General features: G+C 33.7%; 1 protein-coding gene across 4 annotated transcripts in view; it reads right to left on the bottom strand.

The window, feature by feature from the left end:
• Positions 1-3263: 3263 nt before the first annotated feature.
• The window catches only part of LOC118744775 (putative fatty acyl-CoA reductase CG8303), a 48476-nt gene continuing 29963 nt past the window's right edge, over positions 3264-21776 (bottom strand). Inside the window, exons 1-6 of one of the 4 annotated variants that reach the window (XM_036478091.1) lie at positions 15249-15375; positions 13178-13584; positions 7100-7604; positions 4285-4726; positions 3946-4203; positions 3708-3840 (exon numbers count right to left, since the gene is read on the bottom strand). In XM_036478091.1, the coding sequence (XP_036333984.1) occupies positions 3708-3840; positions 3946-4203; positions 4285-4726; positions 7100-7604; positions 13178-13444 (1605 nt within the window). In that variant the 5' untranslated portion in view covers positions 13445-13584; positions 15249-15375. Of the gene's footprint in view, positions 3841-3945; positions 4204-4284; positions 4727-7099; positions 7605-13177; positions 13585-15164; positions 15188-15248; positions 15376-21776 lie in introns of those variants that run through there. The other 3 variants (XM_036478090.1, XM_036478088.1, XM_036478089.1) reach the window with 3 other exon arrangements.

The following is a 21776-nucleotide window of genomic DNA, read 5'->3' on the forward strand; positions in this document are numbered from 1 at the left end:
TTTTTTAAGTCTAAATTATATTGGCAATATGCAAGCCCAAATCAATTTTACTAAATATATAAAAATTGTTAGCAAATTATCTTAAACTTAGAAAACTTTAAACCTAAAATTCGAAATTTTGACAATTTATTCAGAGTTAAAATTTTTGTTATATTTTTTTATATAATACAGCAATTTAACAAAACTTATATTACCATTAATATTTTTAATTGTCAATATTTCAATTCCAGATTGAGTTTTATTAAATTACTGGACTTCGAGCTTGTCAAAAATTTTTCATAACTTAAAAATCAAAGGCAAAAAACTATAAACAAAATATACATACATATATGTACATACATGTATATGAATCCAGTAACTTCAAAATGTTGAAAATGTTCTTCATAGACATTTGACAGCTCAGCAAAAGTTTCGCACTTTTAAAGGTTTGCGAGGCTTTTTCAAGTTTACTGAACTATTAAATATTTTACTTAATTTAAAATCCATTATTATTAGTTTTATTTAAATTTACTTTTCATATTCGTATAGAATTTTTACGAATCTTTTATGCTTAAAACTACTAAAAAAATAGAATTTTGGACTTCGTTAATTTTAAATTAGACTTTTTTTATAATATATATTTGCACTTCAAAAATGTGTGTTTAAAGGGCAGATAAGTTCAAAACCTACTTGAGAAAATGGCCCTATGGGGTTTTACCGAGATACATATTTTTGGTTGGCTTTGTTATTTTGCTTGGAAATTTTTGCAAATTTAAAAGAAAATTTATTTATGTTAATAAAGCATTGTCGCGAAAGAGTTTAAGTGAAAAATTATTATTTTTGTCAGTTTCCATATGAAATTTAAATAAAAAAATAATTTTTACTTAAAGTAGTTTTGTTGGGCATTTGTAATAAACATTTATTTGACTTTTTTACCTAGTTTTTTGAATCTTCTTCTGAATTTGATGTTTAGTTATTTAATCCTAATTAGTTTTCAAGTTTTAAATACAATCAACCCCTGAATGTAAAATATTAAATGTTAATTTAATTATATTTTTAGATTCCATAAAAAATTTAGCTTATCTTTTACTCCATTTTCGCATTTGAAGTTTTACCTACATAAATCTTGCTAATTTGTATTGAATAAGTTCATACAGCAGGAAATTCCAAATACATTTTGTTTTGCTACAAATGTACATATTTTTCTATTATTTTATATCTCTTCTGTACGTTGTAAGAATTTTATGTTCACCAACTACTAAAAGCTGCAACACTGCTCTTTCATATGTGGATATAAAAATATTGCATACGTTTAGGCGTCTGCTAAAACCATCTGTTAATTCTGGCAGTTGTCGTATAGCCGTTAAATTCAAACAAGCTTAATTATTTGCCAAAAGCATAAGCTATGTTGTTTTATTTTCCCAGAAGAACCTACCAATAGAATAATTTAATATTACACTCGGAAAGAGATAAATAAAGAATAATCGGGAGAGAATAAAAATAGTCTTAGCCATTTTCTTCAAATATTTTGCTAAAATTTAAATACAAAATTTTGCGTGTTTAAAGCAAATCAAAACTCCATATGAATCAGTAAGATTCGATGTAAATTAAAAGAATTCGTATTATTTCGGCCTTAAAGAAATTTCGGCGCCTCTTTTGCACTTACCAAATTTGCCTTACATTGAATATAAACGGGAAGAAATAAATCTAGATATGTATGTATGTATTTTTAATTTTTCTTGATTTCTAAATCGATATATGAGTTTTCACAAAAATTAGACTTACCAACTTTTCACTCTTAGCTAGCGATATGCATAAACATAAGCTAAAGCCGTAACGTACTCTTTGCATTATTTTATTATGCTGGAGGTGATACTTGCAGAGCCTTAATCGCTGCCTGGCTATCTGGGAAGATAGCAATGCTGGTTCCTGCTTTGACGGCAAAAACTTCTGCCTAAAAACCACTTGCCGAATTCGATAGTCGTGTAGACTTTTCAATTTGGAGGTCGGCTAAAAAAATAATCGCCCCTACGCCACAAAAAAATATATGCTTCGAAGCCGTCAGTCAAAACAGAATATTTTCATTCCTTCCTTGATAAAAATATTATGTCGAAGTTTTTCTTGAAGAGAAGCGAAGGACAGATGTAGTCAGATTTCTGACGAACGTTCTTGTATAAAGCGATTATTAGGTGGCATACGACAGATGGCTCTCAGAGCTTCCGTTGCCATAATTAGGCGGATCACCGTGTAAGAATGACTCCCAAATACTTATATAGCAAAAGAGGAAATATAATGAGTATGTCTGTTGAAGGAAGGTAGGTTTAAGTTAGAAATCTTTCGTTTTGTAGTTAATAATAGTATTCCTACCATTTTAGCTAAAAAAAAAAAAAAATTATACCTCCAAAAAACAGAAAAATTTACAGTAAACTGGTTTTCTATACAAAATTAAGTAAGTTTACGAGGTTACCAGTTACGGTTTACGGATTCAAAAAATTTATCAATAGAAGAAAATTTCTGGGTGTTTTTATATAAATTTTTTGTTTTTCTTAAGAAAAATAATTTTAATGGTTACAGTAGAAAATGGTTTATTCTGTTTCACATAAATTTTATCTAGCCATTTCGGTGGTTATATAGAATTTTAATATACTTTTGCTTGAACCTTAAAAATAAGTATAATGTTCTACGTACAAAATAAAAAAAAGTTTGAAAAATTCAACTTATTTTAAATCGCAAAAATTTTACAAAATTGTTTATTTCTACCAACTATAAGTCAGCGGGTTTTGGAATTTATATGAATAAGTTTAATTTTTTTAATTTATTTAAATTTATTCAAAACCTGGAAATGGCCTTTAAAAATCGTCTTTATTTTGTTTATAAAATGAGATAAAGGGGGGATACTAAATTTAGACGGTGATATTTTAATTACCACCCTACTGTTTAAGCAAAAACGCAACCTCTTTGGTCTGTCCATAATAAGATATTTATTACTCAATAAATTGCACAATATACATTTTTTTGTGTACTTAAACTAAATATTCAAATAATTACGTACACATATACACATATACATACATATTGCATTTTTTTTTAAATTATTGGGAACTTAAAAATTTTATTGTATGTACATATGCACACTAAAAGTGACTAAAATGCTTGGAGCTAACGCTAGAAACAGAAGTCAAGTGTACAAGCATATGCATTTTTCAAAATATTCGTAAACTTTTTATCTTAAAATTTTCCTCAAATATATTGGTTTGCTTTTCATGACGTACTATATATTAAGATTTTTTTTTTTTTAAATAATATTTCCTGAAAAACATCGCTTACCCGGTCTACGTGCAACAAAAAAATCTTATAATAAAATGTGTGTTTTTTCACAAAATTCTGTACTTACTTAACTAAAGTAGAATATTTGTATAATTTTTTTTTATATTCTTTCTTAAAAATATACATAGATATACGCACATATATTTTTATTTTGTGTATAGGCTTGCAAGTATCTTATTTCCCTTTCTCGTCTAACAATGACTTGTACTAGTTGTTGTTTTTAATAATTATTTATATAGAAAATGACGCAGACAGCGTCGCGTTTGATCGAAAAAAATTGATTAAAAAATAAAATTTTAAACTAAAATGCTAATTTGTTTTGCTGTGGTGAGGTGAATTTGCGGCTAAAGCGAGTGTTGTTGGAACAATACGTTCGCCCTAAATCATCGCACTGCCTACGCTTATAGCCACACCAGAAAGCCCCAAATGGCTAGCGCCAGCGCAAGTCCGATGGTCAGGCCGAAAAGCAAACCGCATATGACAAAGATAAAGAGAAAGAGTACCGCGAAGCCAGCATAGTGTATGATATTGAAACTGCGAGGTGAACAAGAAAAAAATAGAGAGGGAGAGAGAGAGAGAGAGAGAGAAATTAATTATAATAAATAGTATAAATTTCTTTGTTCAAAATTTCATACTAACACTGTCCAATACATGTGATGCCATTCTGTGGTCTCTGCCGCCTCCTTGAAGTAGAAACGGCGCACACCGATCAAGCAACGATCTATGAACTCAGACCAATCGCACTGACTAGAATCGAAGTTGTAACGTTTTTTATCGCTCTCATGCATTAGTGACATTATGCGTAAAGCATTTTTGAGTGAATAGCGAAAATCTTTGTCTAGGAAGTAGTCGAACGCTTTGGTACCCTTGTGGAAGACGCGCATGTACTCGAGAGCGCTAAACACAGAAAAAAAGGGAGAAAAAACACAACAAAATATTGGCAAATATATTCAACTCTCTCCACCGCTTCACACTTACGTATGCTGTGGCATGCCAACGCCGAATAGTTTTTCCGGTACACCGTAAGCAATCGCAGGTAGTATGTGAAACAGATAGAAGAAGAGATTATAGCGCCAGCCATTACGCAATTTTGTATGCGGTTTCCAGACGAAATTATTCGGTGGATGCCGTTTCACGCTTTCGTTCATAATGACGCAGAATTCACTGAGTGTCAGCGGATTTAACTCGCCCGATGTGCAGTGTATCACTTCGGGTTGTTCGATGGGATGTGTGCCCACATACCAGCCCATAACTAGGGAAGAACTGATCACAAAATCGCAAGGAATGATATCGATGACAGATGCTGCGCGACCGCACATCGTGCGAAAGAGGCCCTTAACGAAACCGGCCAAGTAGCCAAGGTGACCGGAATTGGCATTGCCAACCCAACCCTTCATCGGGTGCTCCCAGGTGCCGTAAACTGTGAAAATGAAAGAAATGTGAAGAGTATTAGTAAATGTAGTTGATTTCATTGCGGTAAATTTAACACTGTTGGTAACATAATCAGTCCAATTCTGAATACTCCCAGGGAGTTTGTTCTCCGGGAATTTGTTTCTCCCGAGAAAGAAATCCTCCAATAATTAACTCCCGGGGAGTAGCATTTTCCTCCCCGAAAATTTGGGAGGAGAAAATTCGAACTTCGCAAAAGGTGTTTAGACACTTTTTTGATAGCTCAATTAAGCCATTTAATATAAAAGATTCTCAGTGAATTTGTATTCATAATAGGAGGAAGGGGAAAAGAGAGAATACTCCCAGGGAGTTTCTGTTCAGAATCGGCCTGAATAATGCATGCCCGATATGCCTTTAGTAGCTGTGAGCGTACAGAAAGAATCTACTATTTTCTAAGCCAGCAGGGTATGGAAGTCAACTATGATAACCATAGTGACTAATTTCGATAAATGCTCTGATTAGCGTATCGTTCAATTACAAATGACAAAAGGGTGCCCACAAGGAGGGGTGTTATCTCCTCTACTGTGGAGCTTAGTAGTGGACGAACTCTTACAGATATTCACCGCTGTCAAGGGTACGCGGACGATATAGTGATTACCGCCAAAGGGAAATTCGCAAGTACCCCCTGCGACCTTGTCCAAAGAGAACTCAATTTAGCAAAAAGCCATCTAAGATAGCTATTGTCCCGTTTACGAAGAAAAAGGGATAAGGAACTTGCTCTTGCAGGGGGCCGCGGCTGGCGTCGCCACACAAGTGAAGTATCTGGAAGTATCTGGGACTTATCCTGGATTCCGAATTCGTGTGGAGGGCTCATATTGAGACGGCCACCTCTAAGGCTACGAGAGTGTAAAGGCCGGCCCACATAGAACTTTCGCGTTTGCTTTGGCGTTGGCGTTGGTTTGACAGAACGCACGTTAAAAGTATGCTTGCTACAATGAACGCTTGGCAGCGAATCCTTGGGCCACTAAATTAACATATTAACGACAGATAAATTAATATTTCATATCAATAATTGCATTAAAAACGATATTTCTTGCCCGCACTTGATTAAAAAGGAAAAATATTTCACATAATTTTATTTATTTGCAACAGCTGACGAGCGACGCACGCGAAAAGTTGAGAGTTGGCCATCTTTTTGCTTTGTGTTGGCGTGAGCGTTGTCGAATTTTGGCTATGTGGACGGCTGCATTTGAATTCATGTATTCATAGTGAGCTGTTGAAGCGACGCCAATGCCAACGCAACGCCAAAGTTCTATGTGGACGGGCCTTAAGAGTCTAGCGCTCAAATCTTAGGGTAGCACTCCAAGGAATCTTAAAATGGATGTATACCATGATAGTACGACTAATAGTAACTTATGTAGTGGTGGCTGGGGCTTCTAGAACTACTCTGGCAAGATTCAACGTCTGGCGTGTGTTTGCATTATTGGGGGGGGGGGGGGGGGGGCAATGCACACAGATGGCCGTAACACTCCTGAGGGGATTGGAGCAGGCAGTTACGGGCCGTTGTAGGTTAAGAGGTCACTCGTACAATCTAGGAATCTGGTCAACTTTTGTAACGCTGCCAAGGAGAGAAAATTCCTCCTCCTTCTGGAGTGTGTAGCTGTTTCCCGCAGACGGGAGAGGAGCAGAGGGCTGCCATGGCCATGAAATTTATAGAGTCTCTGGGGCTGGCTGAGGTGCTGTGGGGAGTTGAGGGCACAATAGACCTACTGGCCGCAGTGCTTCATTCATTTAATTTATATATCTATCAAGGGTGTCGACTAAGAAATAATATAAACAGAAATACGTACATAGGGGTTTTGAAATTGTTATTAAATATTTATCGATAAATACTTCCAAAAAAAAATGGTATCGATAAGCATATGGATAAATAAAAAGAAATTCTATCAATAAAAGTATCGATGCAAATTTATAAGGTGATCATCGATAAAAATGGCGATACATTTATGGGTATTGTCTCGATAAACGTATCACAAATTATATCGATAAATGTTCATGAAAAGTTCCATGACGGTATCGATAACACCCATTTCGGGCCGCGTACATAAGATAAAGAAAGTGGAGAGATTTATAAAATTTTTTTATCAAAGTTTCGGTAGCGAGATTTTAGTTGATGTTTCGATAGAGATATTGATAAACGTATATATAGAATTGATCTGGGTAAACATCGAAAATTAAAGACCGATTTACGGTAAACGTTCATAAAAATATCGAAAAATATATCGATAAAATTAAGTTTTTCACGATACAGTGAGAATATCGATTCTTATGAAAATTAATTTCAGTGCGCTTTTAAAACAAAATCTTAACCCATTTTCTACGAACTTTATTCCAATCCACTTACCAATCGATGGCCTCACAATGGCCGCCGGCAAGCCAGGCATTTCCGCTATTAGTAAGTTCTCCGATAGATTCTTTGTGAATGTATATGTATTGGGATGATCGCGTATAATCTCTTTACATTTCTCATCTGTGAAATCTTCCCAATAAGCATCATCTTCAGCGATTTTCATCATTTCATATGGATCAAATTGTGACTTGTAGACCTCTTCAACAATCAGTCCACGATTGTTGCTATTACAAAATGCAGTTGAAAAATAAACATAGGCAGAGAGATTTTTCAATTTTTTTGCCAATTCAATGGTGCGCATTGTGCCAGTCAAATTTGTTTTGATAGCTGTACGTAGTGGAGAGCTGAATTTAATTGTAGCTGCGCTGTGATAGATCACATTCACCTTGTCGATGAGTTCGTTGAGCACCACCTCGCTGAAGCCGAAATTCACTTCACTCAACTCGCCGACGACGGGCACCACTTTGGCTAGCGTTTTCTCATTGAACTTTTGGAAGATCTGTTGTTAAAGAGAGTAAAAAAAGAATTATATACCACATACTTTGTAATGTTAATATATAAAAATAAAGATGTGAACTAATAAAAAAAACAAAAAAAAATATTTGAATAAAAAAAAATCAGCGAAATCAGCTGAAAAGAAAATAAATATTATTTTTTCCTTAGTCTTTATAATATTTTTCATTCTTACAGTCAAGTTTTCACCTTCATTTTATAATTATCTTGTCAATCCGCGAGTGTCCGTATTTAGATAAAGCTATTCTAAAGACCAGGGCTTTCCTTCATTTGGACCCGCCGGAAATATTAAAAAGGGGAATCAAAACACTACTTCACCGGTATCAAGGTCGCCGGGCTCGCCAATGAGCTGTAGTTATGCGAAATAATTATATCTGAATGAAATAGGAAGCGCAAAACTGACAGACAAGTACGGCAGGTAACAGACGGGTTAGATCCTTCATCCTGGGCATATTAAAAAGGACATTCGAAAAACTTCGTCAGCGGTATCATGGTCATCGGGTTAAAGCCGCTTATGAATAAATCTTGGGTTTTGCGAGGACGTTGCCCACAGGCTGGGTAGCTGTTCGCCACTTCTGAGTTTAGCCGTTGTGCTAGGGTGCCCTTAGTCTTTCTTGGCAGTTCTGCTTCCTAAAAAATGATGGACGGCGGTCAGCATATTGTTGTCTTTGCTGGTGCTAATGCTCTTCTAACAGCATCGCTGTGTACTTTGTTGAACACCACTTTGTACCCTGCCTCACAAACGGGAGGTCTAAGAATGGCTCGATACTCGTATGTCTGATCTTTAGCTGTTGACAGATAAGAAAGTCTTCAGCCTTCGGCATGTTACTTGTTGCAAGTGGCGGAGGTATGCGCTAAGCAAAGGCCATCAAACATGCTGATTTTGCTTATGTTCGCTGAGGAGTTACCAAAAAGTTATGCCTAGATTTTAAATTAAAAAATTGTATGTTTGCAGATTGTCAAAAATGTGTGTCCAATTTCGAAATGACTAAAAAATTATGTCTTGTTTTGAAACAACCAAAAATTTATGTAAAGGTTTTGTATTAAAAAGATTTATGTATATCCAATTTTTAAATGACCAAAAAATTATTCGAATTAAAAATGAGCAGAAATTGATGACCGCATTGTAACTTTCCAAAAAAAAAAAAAAAAAAAATATATCCCATTCTGAAATGCCCAGAAAATTATATAGTTTAAAAATAACCAGAAATTTAAGTCCTGTGCGTGAATTACCAAAATTTATGTATAATTTTTTAATCACCAAAAATGCACTCCCACTTTGTATGTTATCAAAAATGTATATCCAGTTTTGAAATCTCCAGAAAATTTTTGAAACAACCAAAAAGTAGTGTAAAAGTTATAATTTAAAAAATTTCTATCCAATTTTAAAATGACCGAGAAATTATTTCTAGTTTCTGGATAACCCAAAACTGAGGTGCGCTTGGTCAGTTTCCAAAAAATAATGGCCATTTCTGAAAATTATGTACAGTTTTAAAATAACCGGAAATTGATGTGCACTTCGCAAATTACTAAAATTTATGTCTAATTTTTGAATCACCAAAAACTTATGTCAGTATTAAAATGCTCAAAAATTTATGTTCCGTTTGTAAGTTTCGAAAAAGTTATGCCTAATTTTTAAATTACCAAAAATGTATGCCCACAAAATTTATATCCAGTTAAACACCAAACAACCAAAAATTTATGAAAAGTTTTCAATTTAAAAAATTTATATCCAATTTTTAAATATTAAAAAAATTATTTCTAGTGTTAAGATAACCAGAATTGTAAATTTTTAAGAAAAGTGATGACCAATTCTGAAACGTCCAGCAAATTATACACAGTTTTAAAATAACCAGGTATTGAAATACAGTGCGCAAATTATCAAAATTTATATCCACTACTTTTAAAGAACCAAAAATTTATGTCCAGTAAGTAAATTACTCAAAATGTATCTTACACGACGAGAAATTTATGTAGCGTTTTTATGTGACCACAAATTTGTGTTCAGTTTATCAATCACCAAAAATGTACGCCCAATTATTGAATGAAAATTTATGTCGATTTTACAAATTACCAAACGTGTATAACCAATCTTTATAATACCAAAAAAATATGTCCTCTTTTCAAACTGCAAAATCTATCTATTTACACATTCTCTGGTCTGGTTTTCTACATACATTCAAAAGTTGGTATGAATTATTTTTATTCCAATTGAGTTGATTTGTGTAGCTCAATAACTAACTACTGGCTTAAATAGCATTTCAAACTATTTTGAGAAAAAAAAAACAGAGCATATATGTAGAGTGTTGTTTTTAAGAATTGTGCGGACATTTTTGCTCTTAGACAGATTTCTATTTACAGGAGAAATCGCAACTTCCTAGTTTAATGTTTCAACTCTTAACCTGGTACGCACTTAAAATGAAAGACTTCAGCGGCAAACTTGTTATTAAACGAAAAGTGAATTGCTCGAAATTAACTAAAGCGCACAAAATTCACTTCGACGTATCGTACTTATGTATACACGATGTATATGTCAAAACTATAATTACAAGCAAAGGTAATTCACATTTTCACTCATGCATTACAAACTCACTTAATTGAGGAGCGACAACTCCCAAAAGGTATAACCAAAACCACAACTTTTCATCACCCAAGCGTAACCGCCTACGAGATATTACTCAGACAAGCGACTTTCAATGAATTGCATGCGACATTTGTCCGAAAAGGGCGGATGTGCACAAATAGGCTTAGTAAATTATGATGAAATGATACAAGGAAGTGAAAATAAAATCATAAAAGCTAAAATTAGCGCAAAAATACCGAGCACACAATGCAAAGATGAAGACAATAGAAAAACAAGAGACTCGCAAGGCATGCGTCACGGAAAAGTGATTTATTTTCGTCACATTTCGCTTTCATTGTCTTCATCTCTTTTCTATGGTGACACCACCCACACGCACTCGGAAGTCACTGACCGTTGTCCGCTAGTGTGCATGCGCATGCGCGACACGTCAAATGCGCTGAAAGCACAAAGCAGCCGGTAATAGTAAAATAAAATAAAAAAATGTGGAAGAATAATAGGTACATTTGTAGCAAAATAATTGCGCATTTAATGACACACGAAGTGCGATTTTAGTTGTTAATTAATGCGACTACATATGTTTTGTATGCTTATTGCTATTGTTTCGTTTTCTGTTACAAATGCAATAAATTTAAATGTAATTGCGCGTTGTATTCATAAAGTCAAATTTTGCAGCTTACAAGTCATAAAGAGCCAAGCGACAGCCGCATAGTGGCTGTGAGGAATGGGAAAAATAAAATTATGAATAATTAAAAAAAAATATGAAAAATGAGCGCTGAAATGAAACTGCTATTTAATAGCTAAAAATTACCGCAATCCACTTACATTTTTGGTGCTTGAACACCGTAGCTGTTTATGCTAAAAAAAATGCGTACATCTTCGTTAAGCTTGTGAATACCTTCCGACTACACACTCAGCGTGGCGTGCCTCATCTGCTTCACATGTCAACTTGATATGAACATAAATTGGGTCAGCCTCAAGCGAACTGTGAAATGTATTTTTTGCTTGATGTGCCTTTTGAGAAAGCTTCTTTTTTTGTTAACTTAACGCTTAGTGATCTTATACATTTAGATTAATTGTTACTTGAGAAAGCAGGCCTGAATATATTATTTCATTCATATTCTGTTTATATAATTTTTAAAAATTTTTTTATAGAAAGATGGCTATTTTTTAAGTTTTTATATCCCAAAAGGCTTCAGTCTTCCTTCTACCCGCTAAGCCGATAAATTCCCATAGACAATTCCCCCGTGTAGTACTTTCATATGGCCGCAAGACCTTTAACGGGCAGGATCTGCCTCTTCGAGAAGTATGCAAATTTTGATTATGAGCAACTGGTGTTATTTGCTAGAGGTCGATCAGCCTTCGCGAGCAATGACGAACTTCCTGTGCTGAGGAGTTCTACCGCGGTCTTTCATTTCTTCTTTCCCAATTTTCGGGCTACCCAATTGACTAACTTTAGTGTATAGCCGGCAGTCCTTATGGAATAGGCTATAAAATAAAGAACCCTGCATGCTTTTGGACACAGCGAGCAAAGCCTTTTACTGACTATACACCGCCATCGACGGCACCGAAAGAACATACTTGAATCACTTTCAAATTTTAGTAAAGAGTAAAGTAAAGGGGGTTCTTAACCCACTGTTCTCCAGTACCACGCGAAATTAGCGTCCATAAAAACTCTAGATATTCGGTAACTGATTTACTTCGAGACATACCACTCTTGTCCAGACCTGAATATCTTTCGTTATCGTTAGTATTTCATTCCGCGAGCTTAGGATAGGTTAGGTTAGATTAGAGAGCCGCCTCCGTGGGTGGAGGCACACTTAGACAATTATTTAGGCTGTTCATTATGGTGCCCTTAAGAATGGTAGGGGTGGCGGTAGGAAGACTCAGGAAGGTCTGAAGGATTAGGAGGAGCGTAGAAGCAGAGGGCGAAGGAGCAGGAGGACGATGACGCAGGTCATCGGGAGTGTGGAAGTAATGCGATCCGAGGGGTTTGAAACTTAGGTTTCGAAGACAGGGCAGCAGGTGTTGAGATCATTTCACCTCATATCCTCCATGCAGCTGCTAAAGTAAGGGTCATCGATGATATTCAACCTCACTGCATGCTTACCTGTCACGCAATGATCATTTAGAACTGCCACCAGGGACCAGAGGTTCTGACTGTGTTAGTCTCAAGAGCTCCCGGGATCGGCTCCGGTCTACAAGTGACCAGAAGGATTTAGCTACCTTGCATTCCAGGGTAATCGACCAGTGCTCGCTGAGCTGATTAAACGCCCCTTTGGGCAGAAGTAGATCACATGAGATCAGGGGAGCACCCTAAACTTAAGAACATTGGAAATACATACATACATGTACCAGAGATCATATAGCTAGACCATCAGCATAAGCTGTCTGCTGTAATTTGATGCGGCTTTTACTCTACCGCAATTAACCTTTAAAAGAAAACAAAGTATGAAACAGCTAACGCTTTGAGCAGACCCGCTGTAATGCTGATTTTAAAGGAAGTCAATAAGGAAAGTCTGTTGGAAAAATAATTCAAAATTAATTTGCCAAAGTGGTTGACTCTCCTTTTTACTATGGGACCTACATACGATAGAGGCGAACCCTGACGGGAACAAGTGGATTCCCTAAATTCCAATTATATTCGAGTAGACTTTAAACAAAAAAAAAAAATTAAAATACTACCGAGGACGACTTTAAGTAGTTCATAACCCTTTGCCTGTGTTCGAATTCTTTGTGACAATTATACTTTTTTTTGGGAATAAACCATACATTTTGTTATATGAAAAAATAACTCGTTCATTGCTCAATAATTTTTTATAAAAATTACCCTAACGCCTGGTTTCCACTGGAAATTTAATATATATATGTACACTTGCAATTTTTTAATGGAAGAAATTTTTATCCATTTGTATCTTATCAATACCTATTTGGAAATTAGGCCTAACTATTTTTTTCTCTTTAATTTTCTCACTTACCGGCTTCTGCAGCAAACGACTGATACGCTCATTGGGATCAAACTTGCGCTTTCCTCTGACTAGTACATAGATGGTGCCAATATCGGGATGTGTATCCAAGAGCTCCTCAATTAGCACCGTGCCGAGAAAGCCAGTGCCACCGGTTATGAAAATATTTTTATGTGCGAAAAATTCCGGCACAGTGCCGATATTCTTCAGATTCTTCTCATTCTGCTCCTTCAGCGATAACTCCTCAGTGCTGCTGCCATGCTCGCTGATGACAGCCATCGCGTAATTAAGATTTGTTGGCGGCGCCAATGTGAATGTTTACCAAGAGGCGGAACGAAAAAACTGCGACGATTGTTGAACGTCACTGTGACGAATGTTAGAAAATATGAGTGAAGAGATGGACGTACAAAAAGTAGGCGCTGAAAAGAGGTAAGTGGAAAAATATACATAGTTAAAATGATAAGAAAATTACGTTTTCACAAAAATTTAAACATTACAAAAAACAAAAATAAAATTAAATACATATATAAAAAATATAAGCAAATTAAACCACTTAAAAATTTACCAAAAATTAAACAATTAAAAAATAAATAAAAAAAAATAAAAAAAATATGCATACACATGTACATATGTATATTTTTTATAATTTGAAAAATTCGCAAAAAAAAATAAAATAAAATAAAACTTTTTTTTTTTAATAATAAAAAGTACGCAAATGTTGGAAAAAGTTGATGACTAAGGGCCGTTTTCTCAAGTAACCTCTAACTTTAAAGCTCACTTTATATTTAAAGGTTGCATTAAAATTTATGATTTATGTCTAAAGTAAAGCATTTTATTATCGGTCTTAAATCGGTTTACAACCATGTTATATGCATACGTCAAAAACCGATAATAGAAATGCTTAACTTTAGGCATAGCTTTATTTGTAATCCAACCATTAAATAAAAAGTGAGCTTTAAAGTTAATGGTTACTTCAGAAAACGGCCCTAAGTGATAAAAAAACTTATTGGTTATGAAAACGCATATTACAAAAATATGCAAAATATTTATTTTCTGCATGCACATGCACATATTTACGCGTTCGTATGTGTCTATGACTCACGTTGAATGCATTTTTTAAATTTTATTTTTGTTTTTCTCGCGCAATTAAGAAGCAAAAAATATGCAAAGGGAATTTCTTGCATTTTTCGTGACTGTTTACAAAAAAGCCGTGCTACAAAACAAAAACAAATATTTTTTTGTAAAATACCAACAACATTTGCACTTGACCACTGTCGGTGTCGACGAAAGCGCTAACGTTAGCGATAACAGTAGCCACGGCCAGAGCTACAGGCAGAGCGACAACTATATATATGTATATACATATGTATGTACATAGGTCTTTGGCTTGACGCGGCGCGGCGCGGCGCGTCTGCAACTTGTCGTTAGCTAGCCTTGAGCGCATGCGTCTAAACAGCAGCACCCAACCCTGGCCTTGGTGCGTGCGTTCAAATTAGTAGCGCGAGAGTAAATCGGTTTTTTCTGCTTCTGCTTCTTCTTCCTTATTTTTTTTTTTTTTGTTTGTGCTGTTAATTGTTTGGAGGGTTATTGCTGTCCATAGAGTTTTTTATATCTTGTAAATTTTTTTTTTTTATTATTTTCAGTTTACATATTTTTTAATAACATCTTTGCTTTAGCTGCGAGCACGTTTGTTTATTACCGTTAAATGCTGCATCGACGCAAAACTGGTTGTACAGGGTCAAGGTTATTTGTTTGTATAAGAACTGGCTTTGACTTTGAATTTGATTTGAACTTGGGTTTGGGTTGTCTTTTTTATTGTTTAAGAACAAATTCTTGAAAATTATAAATTTTTAATTAACACAGTCAATGATTTATTAGCGCATTTGTATTTGTTTTATTGCTTTAGAAGTATTAGCAGTGTTACGTGTTACTTTTGAAACCAGTTCTTAGCTTTATTTCATAGCTCACTTTAACTTAGAATGCTCTTTGTTCTCATTACATTTAATCTTTGTCAATCCGATGCGCGTGCGCGTCACAGAACAACAGCTTGCAGTTCAGCTTTTTGGCAAATAAAAATACGTACATATTTGAATAACCCTATCCAACTGACTGCCGAATACTGCGTATTTTTTTAGTTCTTCCGTAAGTAAATTTTAAAATTCCCAGCATCTGTTTTAACAGAATTTCAATCTGCTGCGCAGTACTCAACTCTTGTGCAGCTTCTCAACTTCTATACTTTGCTATAAAGGTTTTTGCGTATGCACTCACATAAGTATAGCATCCTATAAATACCTACATCCATACATATAATCAATGAATGAATTCGTGAGATTCGTATTTTTCGGCATTTAAAATGAATATCCAATTCTGTTTTATTTATTTTATCCGTTGAACCGGTATTTGTGTTAAGGTCAATTTGGCTTATTTCTTATGAAGCTGCGCATTGTTAAATCGATGATAAAATTCGAATGCTTGTAATAACAATACATGTGTACATTAGGGTGGCCCTTAAAAATATCAAAATCATGGGGCAACACTTTATTTTGTTCTACGTATAAAATGAAGAGCTCCACTTACAAAATGAATACATCCCCGAAAATTTCACAATTAAAAAAAAAAAAAATATTTACATATTTAAATTTTTTTTTTAATTGCAAAAACACGACAAAACTTTGCGCAGCTATAATTCAGCGAGTTTATGAATAAATAAGTCTCAATAATATGCCAAATATATGAGATCTCAAGTCAAAATTTCGTAGAATTTTTGCGATCTAAAAAAAATAAATTTTTTCAAACCCATAACTTTTTTTTTAAACTTAAATATTTGTACGTGGAATGAAATAAAGGGCGCCCCAGACAAAATTTATATTTCGTAATTTTAAGGACTACCCTAATATACATACATATGCACTATCATAACTGCGTCACCATAACCGGAACTAGTAAGTGTATGCCGCTTCGAGGCGGTCATAAAATGACGTTTTGTGCCAAAAGTTATTACAAAATAGTTTAAAAGTACCTGGCCATTTGGAAAGGAGCGGGCTGCTACAAACGTTTAAAACTTGCAGAAGTGCTTCCATATCGCACACCGTCTTCAAAAGAGGCACAACTCAAAATTTGGCATTTTTAAAATTATGCGTTAAAAATATACACAGAGCTTTTATTTACCTTTCAGCAAAAGCTGGAGAAAATGTTTGTTATATATTTTTTTTTTATTTTCGCCCAAAAAAATGCATGCGAAAAAGTAAAGTCGGAATTTTTATGCTCTCAGCCTCTGGGATTGTTCTATACCGAGAAAAATACACCCTTATTTTTTTATTTTGAAATCAAAAAATATTTAGAGGTCGCTCAAAGCGCTCAAAGTATCCCATGTATTTTATAAAAAAACAACAACCGGAAAACTCTGTTTCTCTTCAGGAGATTCCCAATAATAATAATCAATTCTTTTTTTAACAATTTTTTCGTAGTAACTTTATTTTATAGGTCCGCGAAAACTCCTAGAAAATGCCTGAAAATGCAATAGGGGATAAATAAAATATCTTTAGTTTTGAAAAATTGTTAAATAAACAATTGGCTATTGTTATAGGAAGTCTCCTGAAGAGAACCAGAGATTTCCGATCGAAAAATATCGACTTTCAAGAATTCCATACTAATGCCACGAAAAGTTTTTTTTTCCCCATATAAAATACATGGAAAACTTTGAGTGCTTTGAGCGACCCCTAAAAATTTTCCCATTCTTGAAAAATACTAAATCTTATTTAATTTTTAAGTTTTTAATTTTAAGTTTTTTCCAATGCTTGCAACTTTTTGGCATGCGAGAGATCCCATCAGTAGCTTCTAAAAAAGACGTCGTAGCACATTTTAAAACCGGCGAGAGTTGATAACTCATATTTTCTTCTTCTTCTAATGTCCGCCTCAAATCACACGCTCATAATTCAAAATAAGTCATGAGCTCATCTCTTTAACACCCACGTTGTAACTTAGCAAGAATCGCATTAAATATACGTATATTTCAAATCTCATCATTCGACGTAAGAAAAACTCTAACCAGGCTAAGCCCATTTCGTGATTGCTTTCTTTTAGACCTAAATTGTTTACAGACAAAAAAAAATACAAAAACAACACTTCGACCACCTAAGTTCGAATTCAGTCATAATAAGCCAACTTTGTTACCATTAAGCGCTAAGCCATAGCTTTTATAAACTCCCTTTGCAAAGCAAATAACCCATGCGTACCGCACACACCCACCAGCGAGTTCGTTGCTTAAGTCTTTCGATTAGTTAGCTGCATTGTAGAGCGTCCACAACTATGTATGGCTGTATTTAATTTATTATGGGCGTACACGCTTTGAAAACTGGATAGTTTTGTAAATATTGACATTTTTGTTGACGAAAGGAAAAAAGCCGTAACTAACAAAAAATTCAAAATTCACTTTTTTATTGATTGTGATGAATTTCATCGAATTACAAGTGCACACATCGTTGTATGCTTTTTTTATTTTGTTAGTTAACCGTTTTTGTATTTAAGCTGCCGATATGTATGTATGTAAGTAGATACCTTTGTATGTGTGTGGCTACTTATCGTTTATGCAAAGAACAATGACCCGTTTTGTGTGAGAAGCGAATAGCTTAGTTGAAGGGCCTTGAGGCGGAAGTGTTTTACTTATTTATGTATTGATAAAATTTACTGACAAAGATTGTTACCATCACATATGTATGTACATACATAGCTTACGGCGTTGGAGCAATATTTTATTATATAAACAATAAAGAACCGGTTTTATTTGCAAGACAGAATCTTTCAGAAGGTATCTAAAGCACAAATTGTATGTAATTTTAAGTTCTTTCTAGATTTTGCACATTTTAAAAATTAACACCTGCTTAATAAATCGCAAATTTTTATGAAAACTTAGTTAGTATAAAGCTCTTTAAATGTACATACATATGTATATAATAATTTTATGACTGTTGCCACGCAAAGTTTAGGCATAGTTTAATATGCAAATTTATATTATTCGGGATTGCTAAAATCTGCCAAAAGAGTTTAGTATATTTAGCATACAATCAATCGCAAATATACATACATATTTATGCACGCAAAATTAGTTAGCGCCAAAGTGTGCGTTTCGCATTTTTATGCAAATTCGATCTTAATTTGTGTATGGAATGGATGTTATCGGATTAAACTTTCTGTTAGTTATTTATTATAATTTTTCAATATACTATTAAATATATGTGCAAGCTTTATTTTTGCTGATGTAAATTTATGTGCCTATTTGTGTTGCTTGTAGATGGAAAAACCTCAAATGAGACATATGTTTCAAGGACAGTTGCTGCGTTGCATAAGTATTCACAGCTTTAAATGAATTGGTGCATATACTTCAGTCATGGAGGATGACATTAAAAAAAAAATAAAAAAAATCGTGGCATACTTCTTTTTAAGAGCCTACCGATGCACACTGTTCAGTCAAATAATAATAAAAATTTTATTTTCGATTTGTAGATAAATAGTAGTAGTTGAAAAAAAAATTTAGAATAATGTATACAGAAGATTTATATTAGTGCGCCCTTAAAGATAAAAAATATGCTAAAATGAAAAATTTAATAATGATGAAAAAAGTTGTAGTAGTGGTTAGAATATTCAGTCAACAGAGAAGAATTTATTCAGTCATTTAATTTTTAAATGTGCAACAGTTCTGAAACAAGCATAAAAACTAAGCAATTGCTTTTTCTCAAAAACTCATACTTTTCGCTTAAATTTATTTGAAAAAATTTAGTAAATGGTCTGAAGGTTTAAGAAAAAATATTTGCTTAGGTTTTATGCATAAGGCCCATAGCTTTATACAGAAGGACGTAAGGTCTAAGGTCATTAAGCAGTGATCTCTGTTGAGAATCAATGGTTTTTGAACATTTTCAGACTCCATACTGAGTACGCCATTTTGAATAATTAAAATCTAACATCCTTTCCGTAATCTTCAAGCATCAAAAAAAAACTCTAAGAAGCGAATTTTAAAGGGGCTCACTGATGTCTTAAACTTTTTTGGAAGTGATATTGAATGGGCAATATTGAATATATAAAATCTGATACCAATTTTACAGTTTAAACTTTTTTGGAAGTGATATTGAATGGGCAATTTCGAATACTAAATTTACAGTTTGTGACCTCAAAACCACCCACGAAACAAGTTTCAAACAAATTCAATAAATTAAAAAAAACATGTCTGCTATATTATATATTGTCTCCTCAATCCGCGACGATAAAAAAACCCTAAGTAATGAGATTGAAGGTAATCCGATTAATTTTCGATTTTTGATTTTTAAAATTCAATATCAAATCCTTAATTAGCAACCCGACCAAGAAAAGCGAAGGTAGTTTTTATCCCGAATATCGAAGAAAATCCTTTAAACCAATCTGCCTCTATAACTACATATGTAAGGACTATGATCTTATTAAACTAGCCACTGAGCTCGCTTCAGCACGCTTATATGGCTGGCCGCTCTACTGAAACTGCCCTGATGAGTGCACTTTGGGATGGCTTTATAAGGTGGTTATATGAGGTTTACAGGACACTTTTAGTTCGCTTCCAATGAAGTTGATTCAACTAATCGCTTTGTCATTATTTCTGTGGCTTGAAAAAGCTCTTTGCTTTTGTTGTAAATTTTCTTGAAGAAATAAATAAGAAGAAAATTTTTTTCCCTTCCTTGTGCGTCATTTTATATGAATTTTTCGTTTTTATGAGAGCTAGAAACAGCTCTCTAAGGCCTGTCGTCAGCTTTCAAGAAAAACTAAAAATGCATATAAAATGACGCATTTTCGTAAACATTTTGAGTATGCGGTTACAAGGCTTATGAAATTTTAGTAAAACAAGTGCTAGTTTTAAGCGGCTAAAAAATCGATTAGATTTTTAGTAAATTTTTTTTGGTGATGGCTTTATGAGAACGAAAAATGACACTGAAGATGGCCGAAACTGGGTTCGTCTCCAAATCAAACTTGACAAGGGATTACGGAAATTCGTTCCAAAGTAAATCATTTTACTACCCAGTCGGAAAAATCAACCAACACCAACAGAAAAATATTTCTAATTTTTCTTGAGAACTGGAGGCGGCCCTTAAAGCATGAACCATATTTTTGGAAAAAATAACAAAAAAATTTTAGCTTAAAAAGCATTGTAATTATTAAAAACAAAACTCAAAACTGATGACAAAAGTTTTATATAAAAAAAAATTAAAATCTTAAATTCCTAAAAATATTTTTTTGTTTATTTTTTGCACTCTACGCATAAACAAATACAGGTATGCATAAATATGAATGTTTCCGTGAAATACGCATGAGTTGCTTAATTAATTCATCTACACAATTATTAACGAAAAAAAAACAAAAAAATCATTATAGAATGTCACTCCGTGTGCCGCCGCTTATTAAAGATTCATACCAAAATTTTCGCCCACATTTTTATTGAGGTATGCGATTTTTCTGAATTTGAGCGTGAGATGACATTTAATTTGCATACACATGTATGTATGTATAAAGAAACAGTTCAAAACATTCAACTCAAAAATGAAGAAGTTACAAAATTTGTGGTTTACAAAAATGGCAAAAAGAAATCAGCAACCGATTTGTTGCATAAGTGAGGCAAAAAAGAAGAAAAAAAAACTAAAAATAAAAAGCTATACAAAATACATACAGTTGTGTCCACATTATTACGGACGCTACCACTATACAAGTTTGAACATTTAAATTTTCTACATTTATTTTGAGGAAACAATTCAATACATTCAACTTAAAAATGCAGAAGTTACATAATTTTTTGTTTACAAAAATGGTAAATAGAAATCAGCAGCGATTTGTTGCATAAGTGAGACAAATGAAGAAGATATATACAGTAGTGGCCACATATTTAGGGACACTATGTACTACTTTACAAGTTGTGACCATTTATTTTTTCTTTATATTTCTACAAAAATATTGTTTATAACACAACGAAAAAAAGTATTTCAAAGTTGCAGATCTTGTACAACATTTATAGAAGTCGCCAAATTAAAAAAAAAATAGTTATAAAAATTTAAAAATTTTTTATCAGATTTTCTAGAAAAAAATCAGTATGCAATTTCATAGCCCATTAGTGTAGTAAAGCGCAAATTTAAGCAGCTAAGAAATCTCGTTGATTTGTGAGAGTTTTTTTATTGCTGACGTTGTTGCCGATATTCGCCCATATAAAAAATTTTTGAGCATACTTTTTCGTGTATGCAGTTTTGTAGTGTATTCAATTTGACTATAATAAAGTGCAAGTTGGAAGTAGCTACAAATTATCGTTGATTTTGACCATTTCCTTTACGGACGCTCTCCCGCAATTTTTTTTTTCATATAAAAGAAAAATAACCCAGAAAATAAAACGAAAAAGCATTGTCCTTAATCAAGCGCTTGGGAGTGTAAGTGCCAATATATAAAATTACAAAAAAAAAAATAAAATGAAATACAAAAAATAAAAAAAGTTTGCTTTGTGCAAAATATGTAGGTCAAGTGAGAAAATTGATAGCTTTTGTTTTATACCCGTTTTTGTGATGTTTGAGCAATTAAATATTGTATTTGAGCACTGGACATAAATACTCCT

The sequence above is a fragment of the Rhagoletis pomonella genome, unplaced genomic scaffold (genome assembly GCF_013731165.1).
Source record: "Rhagoletis pomonella isolate Grant_MI unplaced genomic scaffold, Rhpom_1.0 Rhpom_scaffold_00008, whole genome shotgun sequence".
In the NCBI taxonomy this organism is placed as follows: Eukaryota; Metazoa; Arthropoda; class Insecta; order Diptera; family Tephritidae; genus Rhagoletis; species Rhagoletis pomonella.